The 19,910-nt window shown below is 43.2% G+C and overlaps 3 protein-coding genes across 5 annotated transcripts in view; all 3 read left to right on the top strand.

Annotated features, from left to right (window-relative positions):
• The first annotated feature begins 18 nt into the window (after positions 1-18).
• On the top strand, positions 19-6,039 carry LOC139556579 (heat shock protein HSP 90-alpha 1-like). Its single transcript, XM_071370705.1, has 11 exons — positions 19-282; positions 2,193-2,342; positions 2,550-2,916; positions 3,083-3,216; positions 3,397-3,705; positions 3,831-3,996; positions 4,119-4,309; positions 4,426-4,573; positions 4,692-4,960; positions 5,064-5,397; positions 5,638-6,039. Exons 2-11 carry the CDS (start codon positions 2,193-2,195, stop codon positions 5,745-5,747), a joined length of 2,178 nt encoding a protein of 725 aa, XP_071226806.1. The 5' UTR covers positions 19-282; the 3' UTR covers positions 5,748-6,039.
• Positions 6,040-6,384: 345 nt separating this feature from the next.
• On the top strand, positions 6,385-18,526 carry LOC139556578 (heat shock protein HSP 90-alpha). The gene is made up of 11 exons (XM_071370704.1): positions 6,385-6,591; positions 9,269-9,418; positions 9,695-10,064; positions 10,218-10,351; positions 10,667-11,005; positions 11,197-11,362; positions 11,465-11,655; positions 15,936-16,083; positions 16,181-16,449; positions 16,671-17,004; positions 18,030-18,526. The coding sequence occupies exons 2-11, from the start codon at positions 9,269-9,271 to the stop codon at positions 18,137-18,139; spliced, it is 2,211 nt and encodes a 736-aa protein (XP_071226805.1). The 5' UTR covers positions 6,385-6,591; the 3' UTR covers positions 18,140-18,526.
• Positions 18,527-19,243: 717 nt separating this feature from the next.
• The window catches only part of LOC139556577 (serine/threonine-protein phosphatase 2A 56 kDa regulatory subunit gamma isoform-like), a 30,908-nt gene continuing 30,241 nt past the window's right edge, over positions 19,244-19,910 (top strand). Inside the window, exons 1-2 of one of the 3 annotated variants that reach the window (XM_071370699.1) lie at positions 19,244-19,397; positions 19,832-19,891. In XM_071370699.1, the coding sequence (XP_071226800.1) occupies positions 19,371-19,397; positions 19,832-19,891 (87 nt within the window). In that variant the 5' untranslated portion in view covers positions 19,244-19,370. The remainder of the gene's footprint in view (positions 19,398-19,831; positions 19,892-19,910) is intronic. The other 2 variants (XM_071370703.1, XM_071370700.1) reach the window with 2 other exon arrangements.

Below are 19,910 nucleotides of genomic sequence, written 5' to 3'. Positions count from 1 at the left end.
CCTGTACTGTAGTGGGACTGGGCATTCCTTCTGGAAGCTTCTGAATGGGGGCTTCGAGAAAGCTGCCCCTTGTATAAAAAGAATGGAGTAGGCCCAGGGGTCCTCAGATACAGAAAGTGAGAAGACATTCACTTGAAGCCATAGAGGATTAGGAGCAGTGAAATACAGAGATTTAAAGACTACATTAATCTGCAGAGGAACAGAAGAGACGCTCAGAGATTCAATCTACAGCGATCAGCAAACGAGAAGTGAAGCACTGGAGCTCATTCTTATCTATTCAAGGTAAGAGAGAGAGGGTATCGGGGAGAAAGGTAAACCAAATATGTAGCTACTTGCAATTCAGGGGCACAAGGAAGATCAATAGACAATATTCTGGAAATACATTATGCATTGATATTATAAAGGTGAAACACCAGCAGGAAGTAAGCAGCCTACAGTATATTGGTACTCTGAATTGAATAATGTATCATGGGGATGAATTGCACTGTATTAATCTGAAATGGCATTAAATCAGTGAGGAGACTTTAATAGACAGTTACCCTGGATCTGGTAAAACCCTTTGTGAGTGCATGGCAAGAGAGGAGCACATGGCATGGAATATGACCCTGGTTAGAAGGAGTGAGGGACATGGCAGTTGAAGAGAAGGAAGAGAAGAGAGGCCTGGCAGTCAGCACAAATAGTTATCAATACCAAGTTATTAAATAATGCAATTATCAGACCGGAAAGTGTCTCAGACCAGAAATCAATTTGAAGCCAAGGACAAGGATGGATTCATTTATTCATTCATTGAACTGGAAAAATGTGCTTTATGATCAAGCCTTTGATGTTTTTTATTGATAAGCAGCTGCTTTAGGAATAAGTATCTTTCATGGGGAAGAGTGTTAATGGCATTTGATGAATACTTCTCAGTATGTCAGTGCTTTTAAACAATCATAACTTTTAAGAGCAACTCTAATATTTTTGCTGAAAGTGAATAACATATAAAACCCTATACTTGAGAGAAAAATGCAATGCTGAAGACACCCTATGGGTGGATTTACATTAGTAAAATATGTCTAGTGAGATCTATCTCTCTTCAACACCAGATTTGCAACTGTTCTGTTTACACTAGCCTTGGATGTGGTGTGGCCAAATCCACATTCTTGCTTAAAGTGTGACTGCAGCTATTAATTAACATACCGTAAAAACCCTAGTATATAGACAAACAAAATAAGGGTAGCAATTCAAACTATACAGGAGCTTCTCATCTAAACCATATTGCACAGTGTACATATTGCACACTTTATTAATGCAATGATTCACAAATGTGCAGATACTTTAAAAGCCTTTCATTTTCAATTTGGCTAACAGAGCAAAAATGCTCTCTACTGGTATTAAGGTCATTCTTGCAGGGATATGTGGTGTGGGAGAGCCATTGTCTTTACACTGTACAACTCAGAGGAGGATATGTTGTGTAGATGTCTTGCACACTGCCTGCAGAGGTAACGTGGGAGAAATCTCTTAAAAAGAGAGATTTGAATATAGATCTGTCTCTTTACACTAGACAAGTGTGTCTCCTGGACCTAGTTTGTGTCATTTAAGTAGTGTAGTGTGAAGAAGCTCTATTAATACAACTCTACATTACTCTATTCAAGCCAAAAGTATTGCTTCATCTTAATCCTCCATTTCAAAGAAAGGGTATCACATGGCATGACTGCAGCTGTTGGCAAGGGGGTGTGAAAAGGTCTGGAAACTCTGACAGTTTTTCAAATGGCAGAGGCCTTGATTGACAGATGTGGCCTGTGCAATAGGAGCCTCTGACGGAGGGCTGTAACAGGTGCCTCTATTCCTCAATACTTCAATCCCTTATTGCCTCATTGTCATGTGGTCTGACTAGACTAGAGGCTGACTACAAAAAAGCAGGTGTTTCTGGCTTTAAAAGCTGTAAAATATAAAAGTCCACATTTCAGACAATGACCATTTGCAAGCTACTATAAGTTGTATTATTTTTTATATCACTGAAGCAAGTCTTATTGCAAAATGCAGAAAAAAGCATTATGTGCTTTTCAAAAACATGTCTTCTGAATAGACTTATTAATACAATATTCATCCATTGTTAGGATAATTGAAGAACAATTAAAATCTAAGTGTTGAGGCATCAAAGTCTCCATCAGTCTGAAGTACAAACTCTGCTATTTTGTTTCTCCTTCCAGATGCCAGAGAAAACCGGCCACACCATGGAGGAGGAAGTGGAGACCTTTGCCTTCCAGGCTGAGATCGCCCAGCTGATGTCTCTGATCATCAACACCTTCTATTCCAACAAAGAGATATTCCTTAGGGAGCTCATCTCCAACTCTTCAGATGTGAGTAGATTAATCATAATGCTAAATTGACCCATGTAACATTTTACCTTAATAAGCAGCCACTTATACACTGCTCTCTGAGCCAGTATAGTAAAACAAGCTATATCCCAGAGTTAGCCTGCTAACCACTTTGTTAAATTCGTTCAAGGTATCAACCATGACACTTTTCTTTTACCCTTGTGACCTCTTTTTGCCATGATCTGACAGGCCTTGGACAAGATCAGATACGAGAGCTTGACAGACCCCACCAAATTGGATTCCTGCAAAGAGCTGAAGATCGAGGTCACCCCTGACCTGCGCACTCGTACCCTGACCCTGGTTGACACCGGCATCGGCATGACCAAGGCCGACCTGATCAACAACCTGGGAACCATCGCTAAGTCTGGCACCAAGGCCTTCATGGAGGCCCTGCAGGCTGGAGCCGATATCTCCATGATCGGGCAGTTCGGTGTGGGTTTCTACTCTGCCTACCTGGTGGCTGAGAGGGTGACCGTCATCACCAAGCACAACGATGATGAGCAGTACATCTGGGAGTCTGCAGCTGGTGGCTCTTTCACTGTCAAAGTTGACACTGGTAAGCCTCTTCAACAGTATTGATTAATATGCTGCTACAATTACTTTTCTCCAATACAACACCATCAACCTACATCCTGGATCAGTTGAATCTTCTTTTCAACAATGTCATTCAAAAGGAAGTAAGCTTAGATCCAATGACAAAGTCTGATTTTTCTGATCTGAAGGTGAGTCCATTGGCCGTGGCACCAGAGTGATCCTGCACATGAAGGAGGACCAGTTTGAATACTGTGAGGAGAAGCGCGTCAAGGAGGTTGTGAAGAAGCACTCCCAGTTCATTGGCTATCCCATCACACTCTTTGTAAGTTCAAATATAACTTTATATTTCTTTGGTTGTAACAATGTAACAACATAATGGTGAGATTGATTGAAATCTGCTGTATAAACTAGGAAAGTAACCTGTTAATAAAAGTGGATCCAAACATTGCTCCCCATACTGAACAAATCCTACAACTTTTTAATAACAAACATTTTTGTCCAGGTGGAGAAGTCTAGAGAGAAGGAGGTAGACCTTGAGGAGGGAGAAAAGGATGAAGAGGCTGATAAAGATTCTGCAGCTGAGGACCAAGACAAGCCCAAGATCGAAGATGTCGGTTCTGATGAGGATGAGGACACCAAGGACTCCAAGAACAAGAGGAAGAAGAAGGTCAAGGAGAAGTACATTGACGCAGAAGAGCTGAACAAGACCAAGCCTATCTGGACCCGTAACCCTGATGACATCACCAATGAGGAGTACGGAGAGTTCTACAAGAGTCTGACCAACGACTGGGAGGACCACCTGGCTATCAAGGTGAGTCTCTATGATGGCAAACTGAAAATCAAAACTCAAGCCTTATGGGTTTGTCTTGATCCAACCTATGAATTAATATATTAGTATGACTGTATGAGTCAACGTTTATCTCATTATTCCCACAGCACTTCTCAGTGGAGGGCCAGCTGGAGTTCCGCGCTCTGCTTTTTGTGCCCAGGAGGGCTTCCTTCGACCTCTTCGAGAACAAGAAGAAGAAGAACAACATCAAGCTGTACGTGCGCAGGGTGTTCATCATGGACAACTGTGACGAGCTGATGCCAGAGTATCTCAGTGAGTACTGTACCTTGAACCTTTAGCCTTTCATGGATACCTCCTCAGCACCTCACTCAAGCATGATATTGAGTAAAGCTGTAAGTAAGATGTCTGACCAGTTGCCATTGTCTTATCTCCAGACTTCATCAAGGGTGTGGTGGACTCTGAGGATCTCCCCCTGAACATCTCCAGAGAGATGCTGCAGCAGAGCAAGATCCTCAAGGTGATCCGCAAGAACCTGGTCAAGAAGTGTATGGATCTTTTCGTCGAGCTCTCAGAAGACAAGGACAACTACAAGAAGTTCTATGAGCAGTTCTCCAAGAACATCAAGGTAAGGTCTTCCTCCCTTTGAAATGGATTTTCCAAGTTCCTGCAACTCTTCAAACAGAACTTCTCATTCTCTTTTTGAGGGACCTTTAGCTTGAACATGTTCCATCTTTCCATTAGCTGGGAATCCATGAAGACGCTCAGAACCGCAAGAAGCTGTCAGACATGCTGCGCTACTACACCTCCAACTCCGGTGACGAAATGGTCTCCCTGAAGGAGTATGTTTCTCGCATGAAGGACACCCAGAAACACATCTACTACATAACTGGTGAGCTGCTATCCATTTTCACTCTCCATTATCCTTCCTTTGTTAAATCCATGTGACATAAAAAGACATCATAAAACCAGGGTAATCTAATTGTTAATAACTGTGTATCCTCTTCTAGGTGAGACCAAGGAACAGGTTGCCAACTCTTCCTTTGTGGAGCGCCTCCGCAAGGCCGGCTTGGAAGTCATCTACATGATTGAACCCATTGATGAGTACTGTGTCCAGCAGCTGAAGGAGTATGATGGCAAGAACCTGGTCTCCGTGACCAAGGAGGGTCTGGAGCTGCCTGAGGATGAGGATGAGAAGAAGAAGCAGGAGGAGCTGAACACTAAATTCGAGAACCTCTGCAAGGCCATGAAGGACATCCTGGACAAGAAGATTGAGAAGGTACAAGCACAACTTACCTGAACCCAATCCCTCTGCAATGTGTCTACGCCTTTTTATAACATACCACTTCATACACAACTGTCAATATGTCTACTAATCACAGGTTTCAGTTTCCAACCGCCTGGTCTCCTCCCCCTGCTGCATCGTCACCAGTACATACGGCTGGACGGCCAACATGGAGAGAATCATGAAATCTCAAGCTCTCAGAGACAACTCCACCATGGGCTACATGACAGCCAAGAAGCACCTGGAGATCAACCCAACCCACCCTATCGTCGAGACTTTGAGAGAGAAAGCTGAGGCTGACAAGAACGACAAAGCCGTAAAGGACTTGGTCATCTTGCTGTTCGAGACTGCTCTATTGTCATCTGGGTTCACGCTGGACGACCCTCAGACCCACGCAAACCGCATTTACAGGATGATTAAGCTTGGCCTGGGTGAGTTGCTTTGCCTTAATGCATTATTTGCCCTCAACTTTTGTCTTGGTTGATGGGGTTTAAAGGCTCCTCCTAGAGCAATTTACAGTACAGGTCTGCAAACACCAAGTAGGACTATCATGGTAGTACAATGGTTAGGAATATGGCTTTTGTTTTTCCCATACTTTGGCCGTCTGAATAGCAGATTGTACACGATGTGAATATGTTTTTCTAATGTGGGCTATTTCTTCCCCTCTACAGGCATCGATGGTGATGACTCTGCAGTGGAGGAAATCCTCCAGCCCTGTGAGGATGACATGCCTGTCTTGGAGGGAGATGATGACACATCAAGAATGGAGGAAGTTGACTAAAGATATATCAGAAGTACATCATTTTTTCCCTTTTTAACATGACATTTTTTAAGTTATTTCATTGTGTCCCAAATATACTTTACATTTTACATGACTGTTGAGTCGTGGGGAAAGTATTGTAATTAATTCATCATCATTAATGAATACCATAATTATATAGTATATCTGCTGCTTTCAACCTTATTCAACTGTAAAAGTCAACAGGGATTTGACTTGTGTCTTTTTCTATTTCTGTAAGCTATTTTCTATGAAAAACGACAAGGTTTATAATAAAAAAATATTTTGAAACATATTTGACATGTTTTCTCTTTATCAAATAGTCTGGATTATTGTGATGGCATGTTTATAATTCAATACTGGACTATCTATTTTGCATCTTCATTCATACTTTTGCAATCACCTTACCCCCATAAGAGCTCCCTGTATTTCAGATCTTTTTAGAGTAGACTTTTAGGTAAAAAGTTTATTTTAATCATGAAATCTTGTGAGGATCCTGAATGATGATGAATATCCCAGGTACACCATGTACCCACTGTACAGATTTGATATCGCCACGCCCATAGACCCGCCTTCACCATGAGTTAAATGAAGGAGGGGCGTGGACAGAGAAACTGTAGGGTTTGATTGATATTCCATCGCTCCTCTCAGTGTACATGCTCATCCTACACACAGTAGAAGCGTTAGGAAGATTCCAGACGGTTCTGGAAGCTGATTTCTCGAACACTCTCAGCGTCTATAAAACCTATCCAGTTATCATCTCCCCATCTACTCCGATAGCTGGCTAGGTTTCGTTTCGTTGGCGACCAACTTCTGAAGAAGAATTCAGGGATATTTCCACAGCAAGGTAAGACATGAAATAACATTTATGTTCCAACACGATGATGCGAGTGTCATTATCCAATTAATATAGTCAATGGAAGTTTAGAATATCAACATAATATTATCAAATATCGTTTTTACTATCAGAATAATCCACTCAAAACAGTATTTTAAATTTTGTTGCAATGAATTGCATTGTACATTTCCTAATTTGTAGGTCTAACGACGTTATTTCAGAATTAACTTGGTCCGCTATTTCAGAATAGGCTACCACATTCTCTATTAAAGTTGACATATAAAACCTAGGCCAATACATCCAAATGTGGGTCTTGACTGCCACACATGCTTTGATAATCTTTTTCAGAAAATTATTTTAATTCACGTCACTTCACTGTCGACATGACAACTATCCATAACGATTTGGCTAATATTTATTCAAATAGAAAATTCATCAAGATTCACATTCAAACTCGTTATGGTACCCGGTCGCGAGATTGAGAAAGGATGGAAACGTATGATCGATCGTTCTGGTAGTTTCTAGAATCATGTTATTAGCTGCGCGAACCGGCAGGGGGAGTATGTTTTGCCGTTGCGCTTGGTCAGTTTACACTGAGATATGGAATAATGAATGAAAGCCAATGAAATATATCCGTCCCTCCAAAAACCGTGCATCATCATTATGGCTGGTACTTACATAGTCTACCAGCAATGTGGAATGTAGAATATTTGATTCAATTTGATTCTATTCCAGTGTGCCTGTCCAGAGTACAAAATGATCAATTTATGATGTGCCTATCAATTTCCTTACAATAAATTTATTTCAGTTTATTGGAGAAAATGTTCCTAAAAAATAGAAGTAGTAAGCTCACCACATCGCAAGGACCTGTGGCTTCTCTGCTGTTGGTTTGCACTGGGTGGATTACAGTAATGAAGTAAATTCAGCAGTGATAATGAGGACAGTCTGTTACACCACCTGTTTGTCATAGCTTTAAGACTGAAACTCACTGTCCGAATGGCAGTTCCGGCATTGTCTAATGATTTTGAGAGAACTATTATTGTGCCGGTGACATCTCTACTACACTCTTAGAAAAAAAGGTGCTATCTAGAACCTAAACGGGTTTTTCCACTGCCCCTATAGGAGAGCCCTTTGAAGAACCCTTTCTGGTTCCAGGTAGAACCCTTTTGGGTTCCAAGTAGAACCCTCTGTGGAAAGGGTTCTACATGGAACCAAAAAGGTTCCACCTGGAACCATCAAGGGTTCTCATATGGGGACAGCAGAAGTTCCCTTTCAGAAGTACCCTCACTCCTTTGGCTGTGCTAACAGCCAAAGGAGTGATGCAAGCTGTCAGAAGACAATGCAGTGCCAGGGCGTTTTTTAGTGTTGTGCCTCCTTCTCAGTATGTGCTTACACTTAACCCTTATTCATGACTCCAATTCCATTGTATTACATTGACCTATTGGACGCCCCCTTTACAGTGGCTCTTAACTGAAGATGTGAGTGATAAAACTACGGAAAGCCATTCATTTCCAATGGAAGAGAAGCAAAGTGGGTGGAGGACCTTTGGGGCGATGCGAGCATGGGCGAGGGACGTGAACTGAGCGGCACCAAAGTTGGGGAGAGCTGAACTTTATGCAAATACTCCACGACATTGCGGCACGCTCGTTTCTTAACCCAGAGGTGCAACATCGCAAGACTTCCAGGAACGCTTGCGAAACAGACCAAACAGACTAGGCCGAGGTTTGGGAAATCAATGAGAGAAGCGTAAAATTCTTCTTCAGTTGTTAATTGTCTCGAAATCAAAAGGCACAACGTGGATTCGAACCAATATCTTAAGTAGTTGAACATGTTTTTACTCCACGCAATCTGTGAAAGTGACAAACTGACACGTTTCCTTTTTGTCAAAAACAACTTTATATTGAAGGAGTACCTTTGATTTGAGGACCCGATTACATATTTTGCGCATGAGCTTTGCGAGCCAACGTCACCATGACAATGCCTACAAGTATGATCTGGGATTTCGATTGGAGAAGCAGTTTTTGCCTATATTCATGCTGTACTGTCTTTGCTAGTGTGGCGAGGCGGAATATAAGTACTAGTTAAATAGATCTGTTAGCCTTGTGAGAGAAATGCTCTGACGCTGCTCCAATGCCTTGCACACGATACATTTGGAACTTAACTTTCATTAAGTGAGAAATCATTTTAAAAATACAAAAATATACACTTACTGTACGCAGTTTAGGAAAGTTGCACCTGGCTATATTTTCAAGAACACTGCCTCCAACCGAGAATACACTGCCTCCCCTCCATTTTTTGCTTCAAACTTCTCCTATGGAGTGTATCTGGGGAGGAAGTTTAGTATCTCTGCTTGGGGCTGTGTTTTAAACAATTCTGCAGGGTGCAACCAGGATGCAACTTTGCTGAACTGCGTACAGTAAGTGCATCTTTTGTTTTTGAAAGATTATTTACTGCTGTTATGAAAGTTAAGTTCCAAATGTTTCCAAAACTGCACCACAAGCAAGGATTATTCGTTTCTAAATGTTAAAACAAAGCGTTGGGATTGTAGTTCACATGGAACCAGCTGTCCTCCATACCATCAGCTGAGAACCTAAGACGGGGACTGGCTGTAAGCCACCTTGGGCCGCCTTGTCTCCACAGTGTGTTTACAGTATATTCATTCAGTGTGTGTGTTGTGTCTCCACAGATGCCGGAAGCCCATGACGCCCCAATGGAGGAAGAGGCAGAGACCTTTGCCTTCCAGGCTGAGATCGCCCAGCTGATGTCCCTGATCATCAACACTTTCTACTCCAACAAAGAGATTTTCCTTAGGGAGCTCATCTCCAACTCCTCAGATGTGAGTACTTCAGGCACCACAGGCGTTTAGACTACTTGGTAGTTTAGTATTATTTGATGATTTACAAAATACACACACAGGCATATTACTTTAAATACTTGTTTATTACACCACTATTCATATTTTATTACATATCTATAGATAATTTATTCATATTTTATTACATAAAATATTGACGTAGCCTGCAGAATACATTTACATATAATTAAGAGTTTTGTTAATCTAGTGATGTCAAAAAACAGATTTATTTAGACCTATGTATTTTCATTCAACTAGGCTCTAGACAAAATCCGCTATGAGAGCCTCACAGACCCATCCAAGATGGACTCTGGCAAGGACCTGAAGATCGAGGTCATTCCCAACAAGGAGGAGCGCACCCTGACCCTGGTTGACACCGGCATCGGCATGACCAAGGCCGACCTAATCAACAACCTGGGAACCATCGCTAAGTCTGGCACCAAGGCCTTCATGGAGGCCCTGCAGGCTGGAGCTGACATCTCTATGATCGGGCAGTTCGGTGTGGGTTTCTACTCCGCCTACCTGGTGGCAGAGAGGGTGACTGTCATCACCAAGCACAACGATGATGAGCAGTACATCTGGGAATCATCCGCTGGCGGATCCTTCACCGTCAAAGTCGACACGTCAGGTAAGGACAGATTATAGTTTTACACGTTACTTAACCAGAGCTTACATGTTATTATATAAATTGTGTGAACTGAAGAGGTATGTAGGCCTACAGTTACAGACTGTTATTTTCCTGGTGTGGTCTGTTCTAAACACCCATGTCACTCTACTATAGCTGAGTCTATTGGTCGTGGGACCAAGGTGATTCTGTACCTGAAGGATGACCAGACAGAATACTGTGAGGAGAAACGGGTCAAAGAGATCGTGAAGAAGCACTCCCAGTTCATCGGATACCCCATCACACTCTTTGTAAGAGCTAGCAGGCATGAGATCGTGGAAACTCCACTGAGTGATTACCAAATTGTTGTACTACATCTGAAACTTCCTTTCAGGTTTGCATAAAAGAGGTGTCAAGGGAGGGGCTAGGAGTTGATTTCAGATTGGACAAGTAAATGACTGGATGATAAATTGATGCAGATACCTTTCACTTTTAGCATTTTTATATTGAATGAAAAACAGGCACAGTGAATTAAATATTTCAGACAACTACCCACTTAAAGTCAGCTACAGTACATCAACACAATGAATGTGTCCCCTAACATTCTCATGATCATCTCTGATCAGGTGGAGAAGGAGCGTGACAAGGAAGTGAGTGACGATGAGGCAGAGGAGGAAGAGGAGAAGGAGAAGAAGGATGGGGAAGGAGAGAAGAGAGAGGATGACAAACCCGAGATCGAGGACGTAGTCTCAGACGAGGAGGATCACCATGACCATGACCACGACAGCGCATGCGGTGACAAGAAGAAGAAGAAGAAGAAGATCAAGGAGAAATACATTGACCAGGAGGAGCTGAACAAGACCAAGCCCCTGTGGACCCGTAACCCCGATGACATCACCAACGAGGAGTATGGAGAGTTCTACAAGAGTCTGACCAACGACTGGGAGGAACACCTGGCTGTCAAGGTGAGGATATTCTATTCATATTGGCCAACAGAATAAGTTCCCACACTGTTTATTTAAGTTTCCCTCGCTGATGTGTGAAGTCATAGATAGTACCAGTATCAGTTGATAATGGGTGAGGTAATTTCATAACGACAAATATACATGTACATTAAGGTTTCAGCAGTTGGCCTTCTGTTTGTTTACTTACACAGCACTTCTCAGTGGAGGGCCAGCTGGAGTTCCGTGCCCTGCTCTTTGTGCCTCGCCGTGCACCCTTTGACCTCTTTGAAAACAAGAAGAAGAAGAACAATATCAAGCTGTACGTCAGGAGGGTCTTCATCATGGACAACTGTGATGATCTTATCCCTGAGTACCTCAGTAAGTCAGACAGAACTGAAGTAGATGCTCACGTAGATCTGGGAATGAGCTATAATCTAATTGAGAAGGTGTCTGACCAATTGTCTCTGTCATTTTCTCCAGACTTCATCAAGGGTGTGGTGGACTCTGAGGATCTCCCCCTGAACATCTCCAGAGAGATGCTGCAGCAGAGCAAGATCCTCAAGGTGATCCGCAAGAACCTGGTCAAGAAGTGTATAGAGCTCTTCACTGAGCTCTCAGAGGACAAAGAAAACTACAAGAAGTACTACGAGCAGTTCTCCAAGAACATCAAGGTCAGTTTCATACTTTTTAACTTAACAGTATAGAACATAGTAATAATGGATTGCATTATTTATACAGAGATTCTCACTAGTTCTTTCTGACAAATGATGTTGCAGCAGCACCCACCACATGGGTGATACAGGGCAGCCATTTTGTGCTAGCAGGCTCACCACACGTCAGCTGTCATCATTATGTAACATTGCCTTAAAGGTTAACCTAAACTGAACTTAGGATGCATTGAATTTAGTGGTAGACATGATCTAGGTGGATACTATGATGACCCTTATCACCACCTGTTATTTAAAAAATCCTTGGGGAACATTCTGAATGGTGTAGTTGTTGAATGTTCCACTAACCTTTAACTGGTCACCACCCGTCTGATCCCCTCGCCATCTTGTCTCCTCTAAACCTGATATAAGCGGCTTAGGGCCCAGTCCTTCACAGAGCTCCTTACCACCATCTTCTGGCTTTCTGGAGTGTGTTTAAATGACTAGACAGACTCTATGGCATATCGTTACAGTTATTGTGTATGTCTTAAGGTAAACCTTGGATTCCATGTGGAAACAATCTGCAGGGGGTGCACCTTTGTCATGTCTGCTGAAATTATGTGAAATCTGTCTGGTTTTAATCTTAAAGGGGACGTTTACCCCTTTATATATTTTTTGCATAAGTACACTAATTACATAGTCAGAAAAACCTTACTGACATGTCAACAACACGCCCCTTGTTGGTATCATATTTACTGAACTTGGGTTACTTCCTGGAAAATGTCAGTCTTGTAACACATCAAGATATTTTTGGGCAGAGTTGTTATTTAACCTTTTACTGCAGTGGGATAAATCATGGTCATACAGATTGATTATTGGTAGTCTTAAACAAATCTACTTTGAAACAAGAGTATAAATGGTTATGGGCTTTAAAAAAAAATAAGACATCTGTACCATGTCAAATTTAGAGTTGAAATGTATTCAGTTTTGAGTTTGCATCTGTAATGTGTATGCTGGGAGTCAGGAAGCAAGTATAGGGAGTGTATTTAATAAATAAATGAACATAGAACAAAACAAGAAACACAAGTAGAGTACAGATATGGAACACAGAGTCAGTAACGCCTAGGGAAAGAACGAAAGGGCGTGACAGATATAGGGAAGGTAATCAGGAAGGTGATGGAGTCCAGGTCAATGAAATTTATTTATAAAGCCCTTTTTACATCAGCCGATGTCACAAAGTGCTATACAGAAACCCAGCCTAAAACCCCAAACAGCAAGCAATGCAGATGTAGAGAAGCACGGTGGCTAGGAACAACTCCCTAGAAAGTCAGGAACCTAGGAAGAAACCTAGAGAGGAACCAGGCTCTGAGGGGTGGCCAGTCATCTTCTGGCTGTGCTGGGTGGAGATTATAACAGTACATGGCCAAGATGTTCAAACGTTCATAAATGACCAGCAGGTTCAAATAATAATAATCACAGTTGTAGAGGGTGCAACATGAGTAAATGGCAGTTGGCTTTTCATAGCCAAGCATTCAGAGTTAGAGACAGCATGTGAGAGAGAGAGAGAGAGAGAGAGCATGTCCGGTGTACAGGTCATGGTTCCATAGCCGCAGGCCAGTTGAAACTGGAGCAGCAGCACGACCAGGTGTCTGGGGACAGCAAGGAGTCATCAGGCCAGATAGTCCTGAGGCATGGTCCTAGGGCTCAGGTACTCCGGGAGGGAGAGGGAGAATTAGAGGGAGCATACTTAAATTCATACAGGACACTGGATAAGACAGGAAAAATACTTCCGATATAAGACACAAACTATTGCAGCATAAATACTGGAGGCTGAGACAGGGGTGGTCGGGAGACACTGTGGACCCTCCTTACGATATCCCCGGATAGGACCAACCAGGCAGGATATAACCTTCACCCACTTTGCCAAAGCACAGTCCCCACACCACTAGAGGGATATCTTCAAACCACCAACTTACTAACCTGAGACAAGGCTGAGTATAGCCCATGAAGATCTCCCCCACGGCACAAACTCGAGTGGGGCGCCAACCCGGACAGGAAGATCACGTCCCAAGCCGTCCCTAGGAGCACCCCTCCTAGGGACGGCATGGAAGAACACCAGTGACTCAGCCCCCGTAATAGCGTTGGAAGCAGAGAATCCCAGTGGAGAGAGGGGAACCGGCCAGGCAGAGACAGCAAGGGCGGTTCATGGTGTCACACCCTGGCCTTAGTTATCTTTGTTTTCTTTATTATTTTAGTTAGGTCAGGGTGTGACATGGGGGATGTTTGTGTGTTTTTGTCTCGTCTAGGGTGTTTGTATTGTCTAGCGTTTTTTTGTAGAGTTCATGGGGTTGTGTCCAAGTCTATGGTTGCCTAGATTGGTTCTCAATTAGAGACAGCTGTCTATCGTTGTCTCTGATTGGGAGCCATATTTAGGCAGCCATAGTCATTAGGTAGGTTGTGGGTAATTGTCTATGTGTAAGTTGCCAGTGTCTGCACGTATTGTCGTATTATAGCTTCACGGTCGTTTGTTGTTTTGTTTAGTTTGTGTTAGTGTTCTTCGTATTCCTTAAATAAATACATCATGTATTTATATCACGCTGCGCCTTGGTCCTCTCTTTCACCCGAAGACGATCGTGACACATGGCTCCAGTGCCTTTCCGTTCACCTTCACACCCCTGGGCCAGACTACACTCAATCATAGGACCTACTGAAGAGATGAGTCTTCAATAAAGACTTAAAGGTTGAGACCGAGTCTGCGTCTCTCACATGGATAGGCAGACCATTCCATAAAAATGAAGCTCTATAGGAGAAAGCCCTGCCTCCAGCTGTTTGCTTCGAAATTCTAGGAACTATAAGGAGGCCTACGTCTTGTGACCGTAGCGTACGTGTAGGTATGTACGGCAGGATCAAATCGGAGAGATAGGTAGGAGCAAGCCCATGTAATGCTTTGTAGGTTAGCAGTAAAACCTTGAAAATCAGCCTTAGCCTTAACAGGAAGCCAGTATAGAGAGGCTAGCACTGGCGACATGTGATCAACTGTTTTGGTTCTAGTCAAGATGCTAGCAGCCGTGTTTAGCACTAACTGAAGTTTATTTAGTGCTTTACCCAGGTAGCCGGAAAGTAGTCTAATCTGAGTCTGAGACGCTGGTGCGCCTAACGATGTGACAGGTGTGCGTAATAATAAGCAGACTGGCGACCTCGAGCACTGGAGAGCGAGTATATGTGAGAGTACCCCCTCCCTGACGCGCGGCCCAAGCCACAATACACCGACCAGAGGGACGGTCCCGGGGACCAGGAGCGAGCCAATCCCTTCTGCTGAGGTGCGGGAACCTGTTGAGCCGGCTGAGGCGTGGGAGCCCACCGAGCCAACCGAGTCTTGTGAACCTGTCAAGCCGGCTGAGGCATGGGAGCCTGAAGAGCTAGCTGAGGCATCCTCGGAAGACTCGGCCATGGCCGCTTGACGGGCCAACCGAGTCTTGTAAACCTGACGAGCCCGCTGAGGCATCCCGGTTGCTCCAGTAGTGGCACCCGGACCCGGCGTCACCTACAAAATCACTCCCTGATGCGCACCTTTGGTGAGGTGATATTCTGTAACGTAAACGCTGGAAAGCAAGTACAGCGAGTGTATTTAATAAATAAATGAACATAGAACAGCCGGCTCGTTGGGCTCCCGCGCCTCAGCCGACTAGTTGGGCTCCCGCGCCTCAGCTGGTTCTACAGGTTCCCCGAGGCGCTTCCCTGGGACCGTCCCTCTCGTCGACGTGCTGTGGATGGAGCCACGCGTCAGGGAGGGGGTACTGTCACATCTACTCCCACTCCCCCTCTCTGGCGCTCCTTGTCGCCAGTTTATTCATTACTACCCACACCTGTCACCATCGTTACACGCACCTGCGCTTCATGAGACTCACCTGGACTCCATCACCTTCCTGATTACCTTCCCTTTATCTGTCATTTCCTTTGGTTCTTTCCCCAGGCGTTATTGACTCTGTGTTCCATGTCTGTACGCTACTCGTGTTGCTTGTATTGGTCCATATTTGTTTATATATTAAATATTCACCTGTACTTGCTTCCAGACTCCTAGCGTACACGTTAAATCGTCCCAATATTACACTTTTATACATCACAGAAGACTGAAATATAACATAACTGTTTGACATAGAAACATCAGATTTTCATAGTTTCATAATCTTTATTAATTATGAAAAATATTAATAAAATTCCACCCATGAGGGAAAAGAGGGTGGTTTTTGTCATTGACTGCAGGAAAGGGCTACATAACCTCTCCTGTGTTTTCTCTCTCCCAGCTGGGGATCCATGAGGACTCTCAGAACCGTAAGAGGCTGTCAGACATGCTGCGCTACTACACCTCAGCCTCAGGGGACGAGATGGTATCCCTCAAAGACTACGTCACACGCATGAAGGAAACCCAGAAACATATATACTACATCACTGGTGAGGAAACACACTCCTCTCGGTACAGCCCAGTTCATAGGTTGTCACATGATAAGAACCTGGTTTCTCAAGTTGCTTTATCTACTGCATGTTTCAGGCGAGACCAAAGACCAGGTGGCTAACTCTGCATTCGTGGAACGCCTTCGAAAGGCCGGCCTGGAAGTAATCTACATGATTGAGCCCATTGATGAGTACTGTGTCCAGCAGCTGAAGGAGTATGATGGCAAGACCCTTGTCTCTGTGACCAAGGAGGGTCTGGAGCTGCCTGAGGACGAGGACATGAAGAAGAGGCATGAAGAGCAGAAGTCTCAGTTTGAGAACCTCTGTAAGATCATGAAGGACATCTTGGAGAAGAAAGTGGAGAAGGTAAGAACGCTTAATCACATTGCTTACATATATCATGTTGCTGAAGGGGTCCTTTATGTTAAGACAAATGTCAGGAGGCTTGACATTACCTTAAAAATGCCACCAATATTTTCCACTGTATTTACATGCTCACTGCCAGTACAACGATTGCCTGATTCAATGTTGTTCTGATCATCTCCCTAATAACCAACCTCTCCTATTTTCCCCTCCCCCCTTTATAGGTGACAGTGTCCAACCGCCTGGTCTCCTCTCCCTGCTGCATCGTGACAAGCACCTATGGCTGGACTGCCAACATGGAGAGGATCATGAAGGCCCAGGCCCTGAGGGACAATTCCACCATGGGCTACATGGCTGCCAAGAAGCACCTGGAGATCAACCCAGACCACCCCATTGTGGAGACCCTGAGGCAGAAGGCAGAGGCTGATAAGAATGATAAGTCAGTGAAGGACCTAGTCCTTCTGCTGTTTGAGACGGCTCTGTTGTCCTCTGGGTTCACCTTGGATGACCCTCAGACACACTCCAACCGCATCTACAGAATGATCAAGCTAGGACTGGGTGAGTTAGTTTGTCTAAACAAGGACCATGTTTGCTGTCAATATATGATCAATGCTAGCCCCTTTTCTGTACTCCTTTTGTGTTTGCTGATCTGAAGGACCCATGTTGGTGTAATCAATGTCATAATGGCTCCATCTAGCCCTCCTTAATTTTCTCAGCATTATCAAATCAAATCAAATTTTATTTGTCACATACACATGGTTAGCAGATGTTAATGCGAGTGTAGCGAAATGCTTGTGCTTCTAGTTCCGACAATGCAGTAATAACCAACAAGTAATCTAACCTAACAATTCCACAACTACTACCTTATACACACAAGTGTAAAGGGATGAAGAATATGTACATAAAGATATATGAATGAGTGATGGTACAGAACGGCATAGGCAAGATGCAGTAGATGGTATAGTGTACAGTCTATACATATGAGATGAGTAATGTAGGCTATGTAAACATAAAGTGGCATAGTTTAAAGTGGCTAGTGATACATGTATTACATAAAGATGGCAAGATGCAGTAGATGATATAGAGTACAGTATATACATATGAGATGAGTAATGTAGGATATGTAAACATTATATTAAGTGGCATTGTTTAAAGTGGCTAGTGATACATTTTTACATAATTTCCATCAATTCCCATTATTAAAGTGGCTGGAGTTGAGTCAGTATGTTGGCAGCGGCCACTAAATGTTAGTGGTGGCTGTTTAACAGTCTGACGGCCTTGAGATAGAAGCTGTTTTTCAGTCTCTCGGTCCCCGCTTTGATGCACCTGTACTGACCTCGCCTTCTGGATGATAGTGGGGTGAACAGGCAGTGGCTCGGGTGGTTGTTGTCCTTGATGATCTTTATGGCCTTCCTGTGACATCGGGTGGTGTAGGTGTCCTGGAGGGCAGGTAGTTTGCCCCCGGTGATGCGTTGTGCAGACCTCACTAAGTGGTCTAGATATGAGAGAACATTGTTTAAGCTTCAGTAACTGACTGAGCCTCTTCAGTAACTGAGTGTGACTTCCTCCCTTCCCCTGTCCAGGTATTGACGAGGATGACCTGACCCCCGAGGAGCCAACCTCAGCCCCTGTGGAGGACATGCCTCCCCTGGAGGGAGACGAGGACACTTCCAGGATGGAGGAGGTTGACTAGACCAACTGACTCAGCTGCAGTGTTACTGTAACTACAGCAGTTTGCTTTGACACTAGTAGTGTTGTAAATTAAGACAGGATGACTTTGATGTTTGTTCATGAACCTGGAATTTCCCCCCTTGCCCTCCTTCTCGATCCAAAATCCCTTGACCCGCATTGATCACATGCAGTTTAGATTCATTCCCATAAGTGTTAGTGTTTACCTTTTTCTTTTGAAGGAAAACAAGAGCCTGTTGACACTTTTTTTGTATCTTGAGTTGTATCAATGATTTTGTTATTTACATTCCAACTTTCTTTTGTGTGTTGACTTGACTGTAAATATTTTCTGAAATTGATACTGTAACTTGAAATGGTGGGAGCCCAAAATAAAGTTGACCATGTTAACCAATTCCATTGCTTCATTTTCGCTATTTATGTTGTTGAATGAAATTAGCTCTTTTAGAGGTTTAGTTAGATACTGTAGAAATACTAAAGTTTGAGGTGATGAGATACAGCTTATTTGGTCACTTACTGTGCTGAGAAATACTTTGCATTACAATAATTTAGTCTAGAACAATTGCACAGTACATAATTACAGTTGCATATCCTGTGCATGCACACCACGAATGGAAGAGGAAGAACTCCATAATCTGAATAAATATGCACAGTAGTCAGCGAAACCTACAGTCTTGCGTTAGAGAGCTTGGCCACCAGATGGCATCTGCGTCCATGACTACCCCACACAGTGACTGAAAGAGTTCGGCATATTGAACATGATGTTTAAGGCACTAACTGCAGTAGCTACTAGTAATAGCTACATACACATATTTGCTAATGTGCATCGTTATTTCTTTGTGAAATAGATATGTGTCGTAGTCAGAGCATCTGACACAAATACAAATAATAATTTATAGATAACTGACATTATAATTCTGAATGGTCTCCAGCAGATTCATTTAAAAAAAGTTAGCCCCACACATTAAAATAAAAACTGCTACGTTGGAGAGGGAACAAGAAAGACCCACCCAATGACTGTATACTTTACTTATGCTGTAATTTGTCTCGCTGGCAGGGTGCTTCCATCACGAAGTATAAAGAACTCCATCCAATGCACTCTTTCAGAGCACGTTGAGTCACCTGACAGATATCAGCCTATCATATCCGAGAGGATAGGCGAACGGCTAGTACAGTGGAGTTGTCAGGATTTAGCTTCAGTGTGTCAAAACGGGAACGACGGCGGTTATTTTTGTGCAATGCCGAATAAAGCGAAAAAAGAGAAGGTGAGTTAGGAGTTTGCTTGCAAAACAGTTGACACTAGTGCAGTGTATTAACAAAACTAGCAAGTTTTTTATGTTTTAAAACTACGAACAGACACCCTTCGACGCGATATTTGCAATGTCCCATCAACGCATCATCAGCTAGCTAACTAGGCTTGCTAGTTACCTGAGTGTTGTAGTGAAGCTAGCTATAGTTTAACGAGTAACGTTAATACCTAACGTTACCGTATGTACGTTTTGTGGTACATAAACGCTAGCTAACATTTGCTACAAAGTTCACTTTTTAAAGTCACAACTTGTTTAACTAACCACAACTGTCAAACATTAGTTAGCGGAAAAGTTAACGAAGTGCTAGCTAATTTAACGTTAGTCAAAACTTGCCTCTGTCCGTTCACATTAGCTGACTGGTGAATAATGCATCTAAAATTTTTTTACAGGACTCTCCTAAATATGGAAAAGTTGGCAAAACTGGAGGACAAGAGAACTCGGACATTGAGGTAACGTTATAACACGTGC

This window comes from Salvelinus alpinus, chromosome 27 (genome assembly GCF_045679555.1).
Source record: "Salvelinus alpinus chromosome 27, SLU_Salpinus.1, whole genome shotgun sequence".
NCBI lineage: Eukaryota > Metazoa > Chordata > Actinopteri > Salmoniformes > Salmonidae > Salvelinus > Salvelinus alpinus.
The sequence above is the reverse complement of the archived record's forward strand: the minus strand, read 5'-3'. Positions and strand labels throughout refer to the sequence as shown.

What these genes read in the sequence shown, in the direction of transcription:
- LOC139556579 (XM_071370705.1), top strand. Translation starts at nt 2,193, where the DNA reads ATGCCAGAGAAAACCGGCCACACCATGGAGGAGGAAGTGGAGACCTTT. An exon ending in ACACATCTACTACATAACTG is followed by an intron (nt 4,574 to 4,691) that starts GTGAGCTGCTAT and finishes ATCCTCTTCTAG; the next exon opens with GTGAGACCAAGGAACAGGTT. An exon ending in GATGATTAAGCTTGGCCTGG is followed by an intron (nt 5,398 to 5,637) that starts GTGAGTTGCTTT and finishes TCCCCTCTACAG; the next exon opens with GCATCGATGGTGATGACTCT.
- LOC139556578 (XM_071370704.1), top strand. Translation starts at nt 9,269, where the DNA reads ATGCCGGAAGCCCATGACGCCCCAATGGAGGAAGAGGCAGAGACCTTT. An exon ending in AGTTCTCCAAGAACATCAAG is followed by an intron (nt 11,656 to 15,935) that starts GTCAGTTTCATA and finishes TCTCTCTCCCAG; the next exon opens with CTGGGGATCCATGAGGACTC. An exon ending in AATGATCAAGCTAGGACTGG is followed by an intron (nt 17,005 to 18,029) that starts GTGAGTTAGTTT and finishes TCCCCTGTCCAG; the next exon opens with GTATTGACGAGGATGACCTG.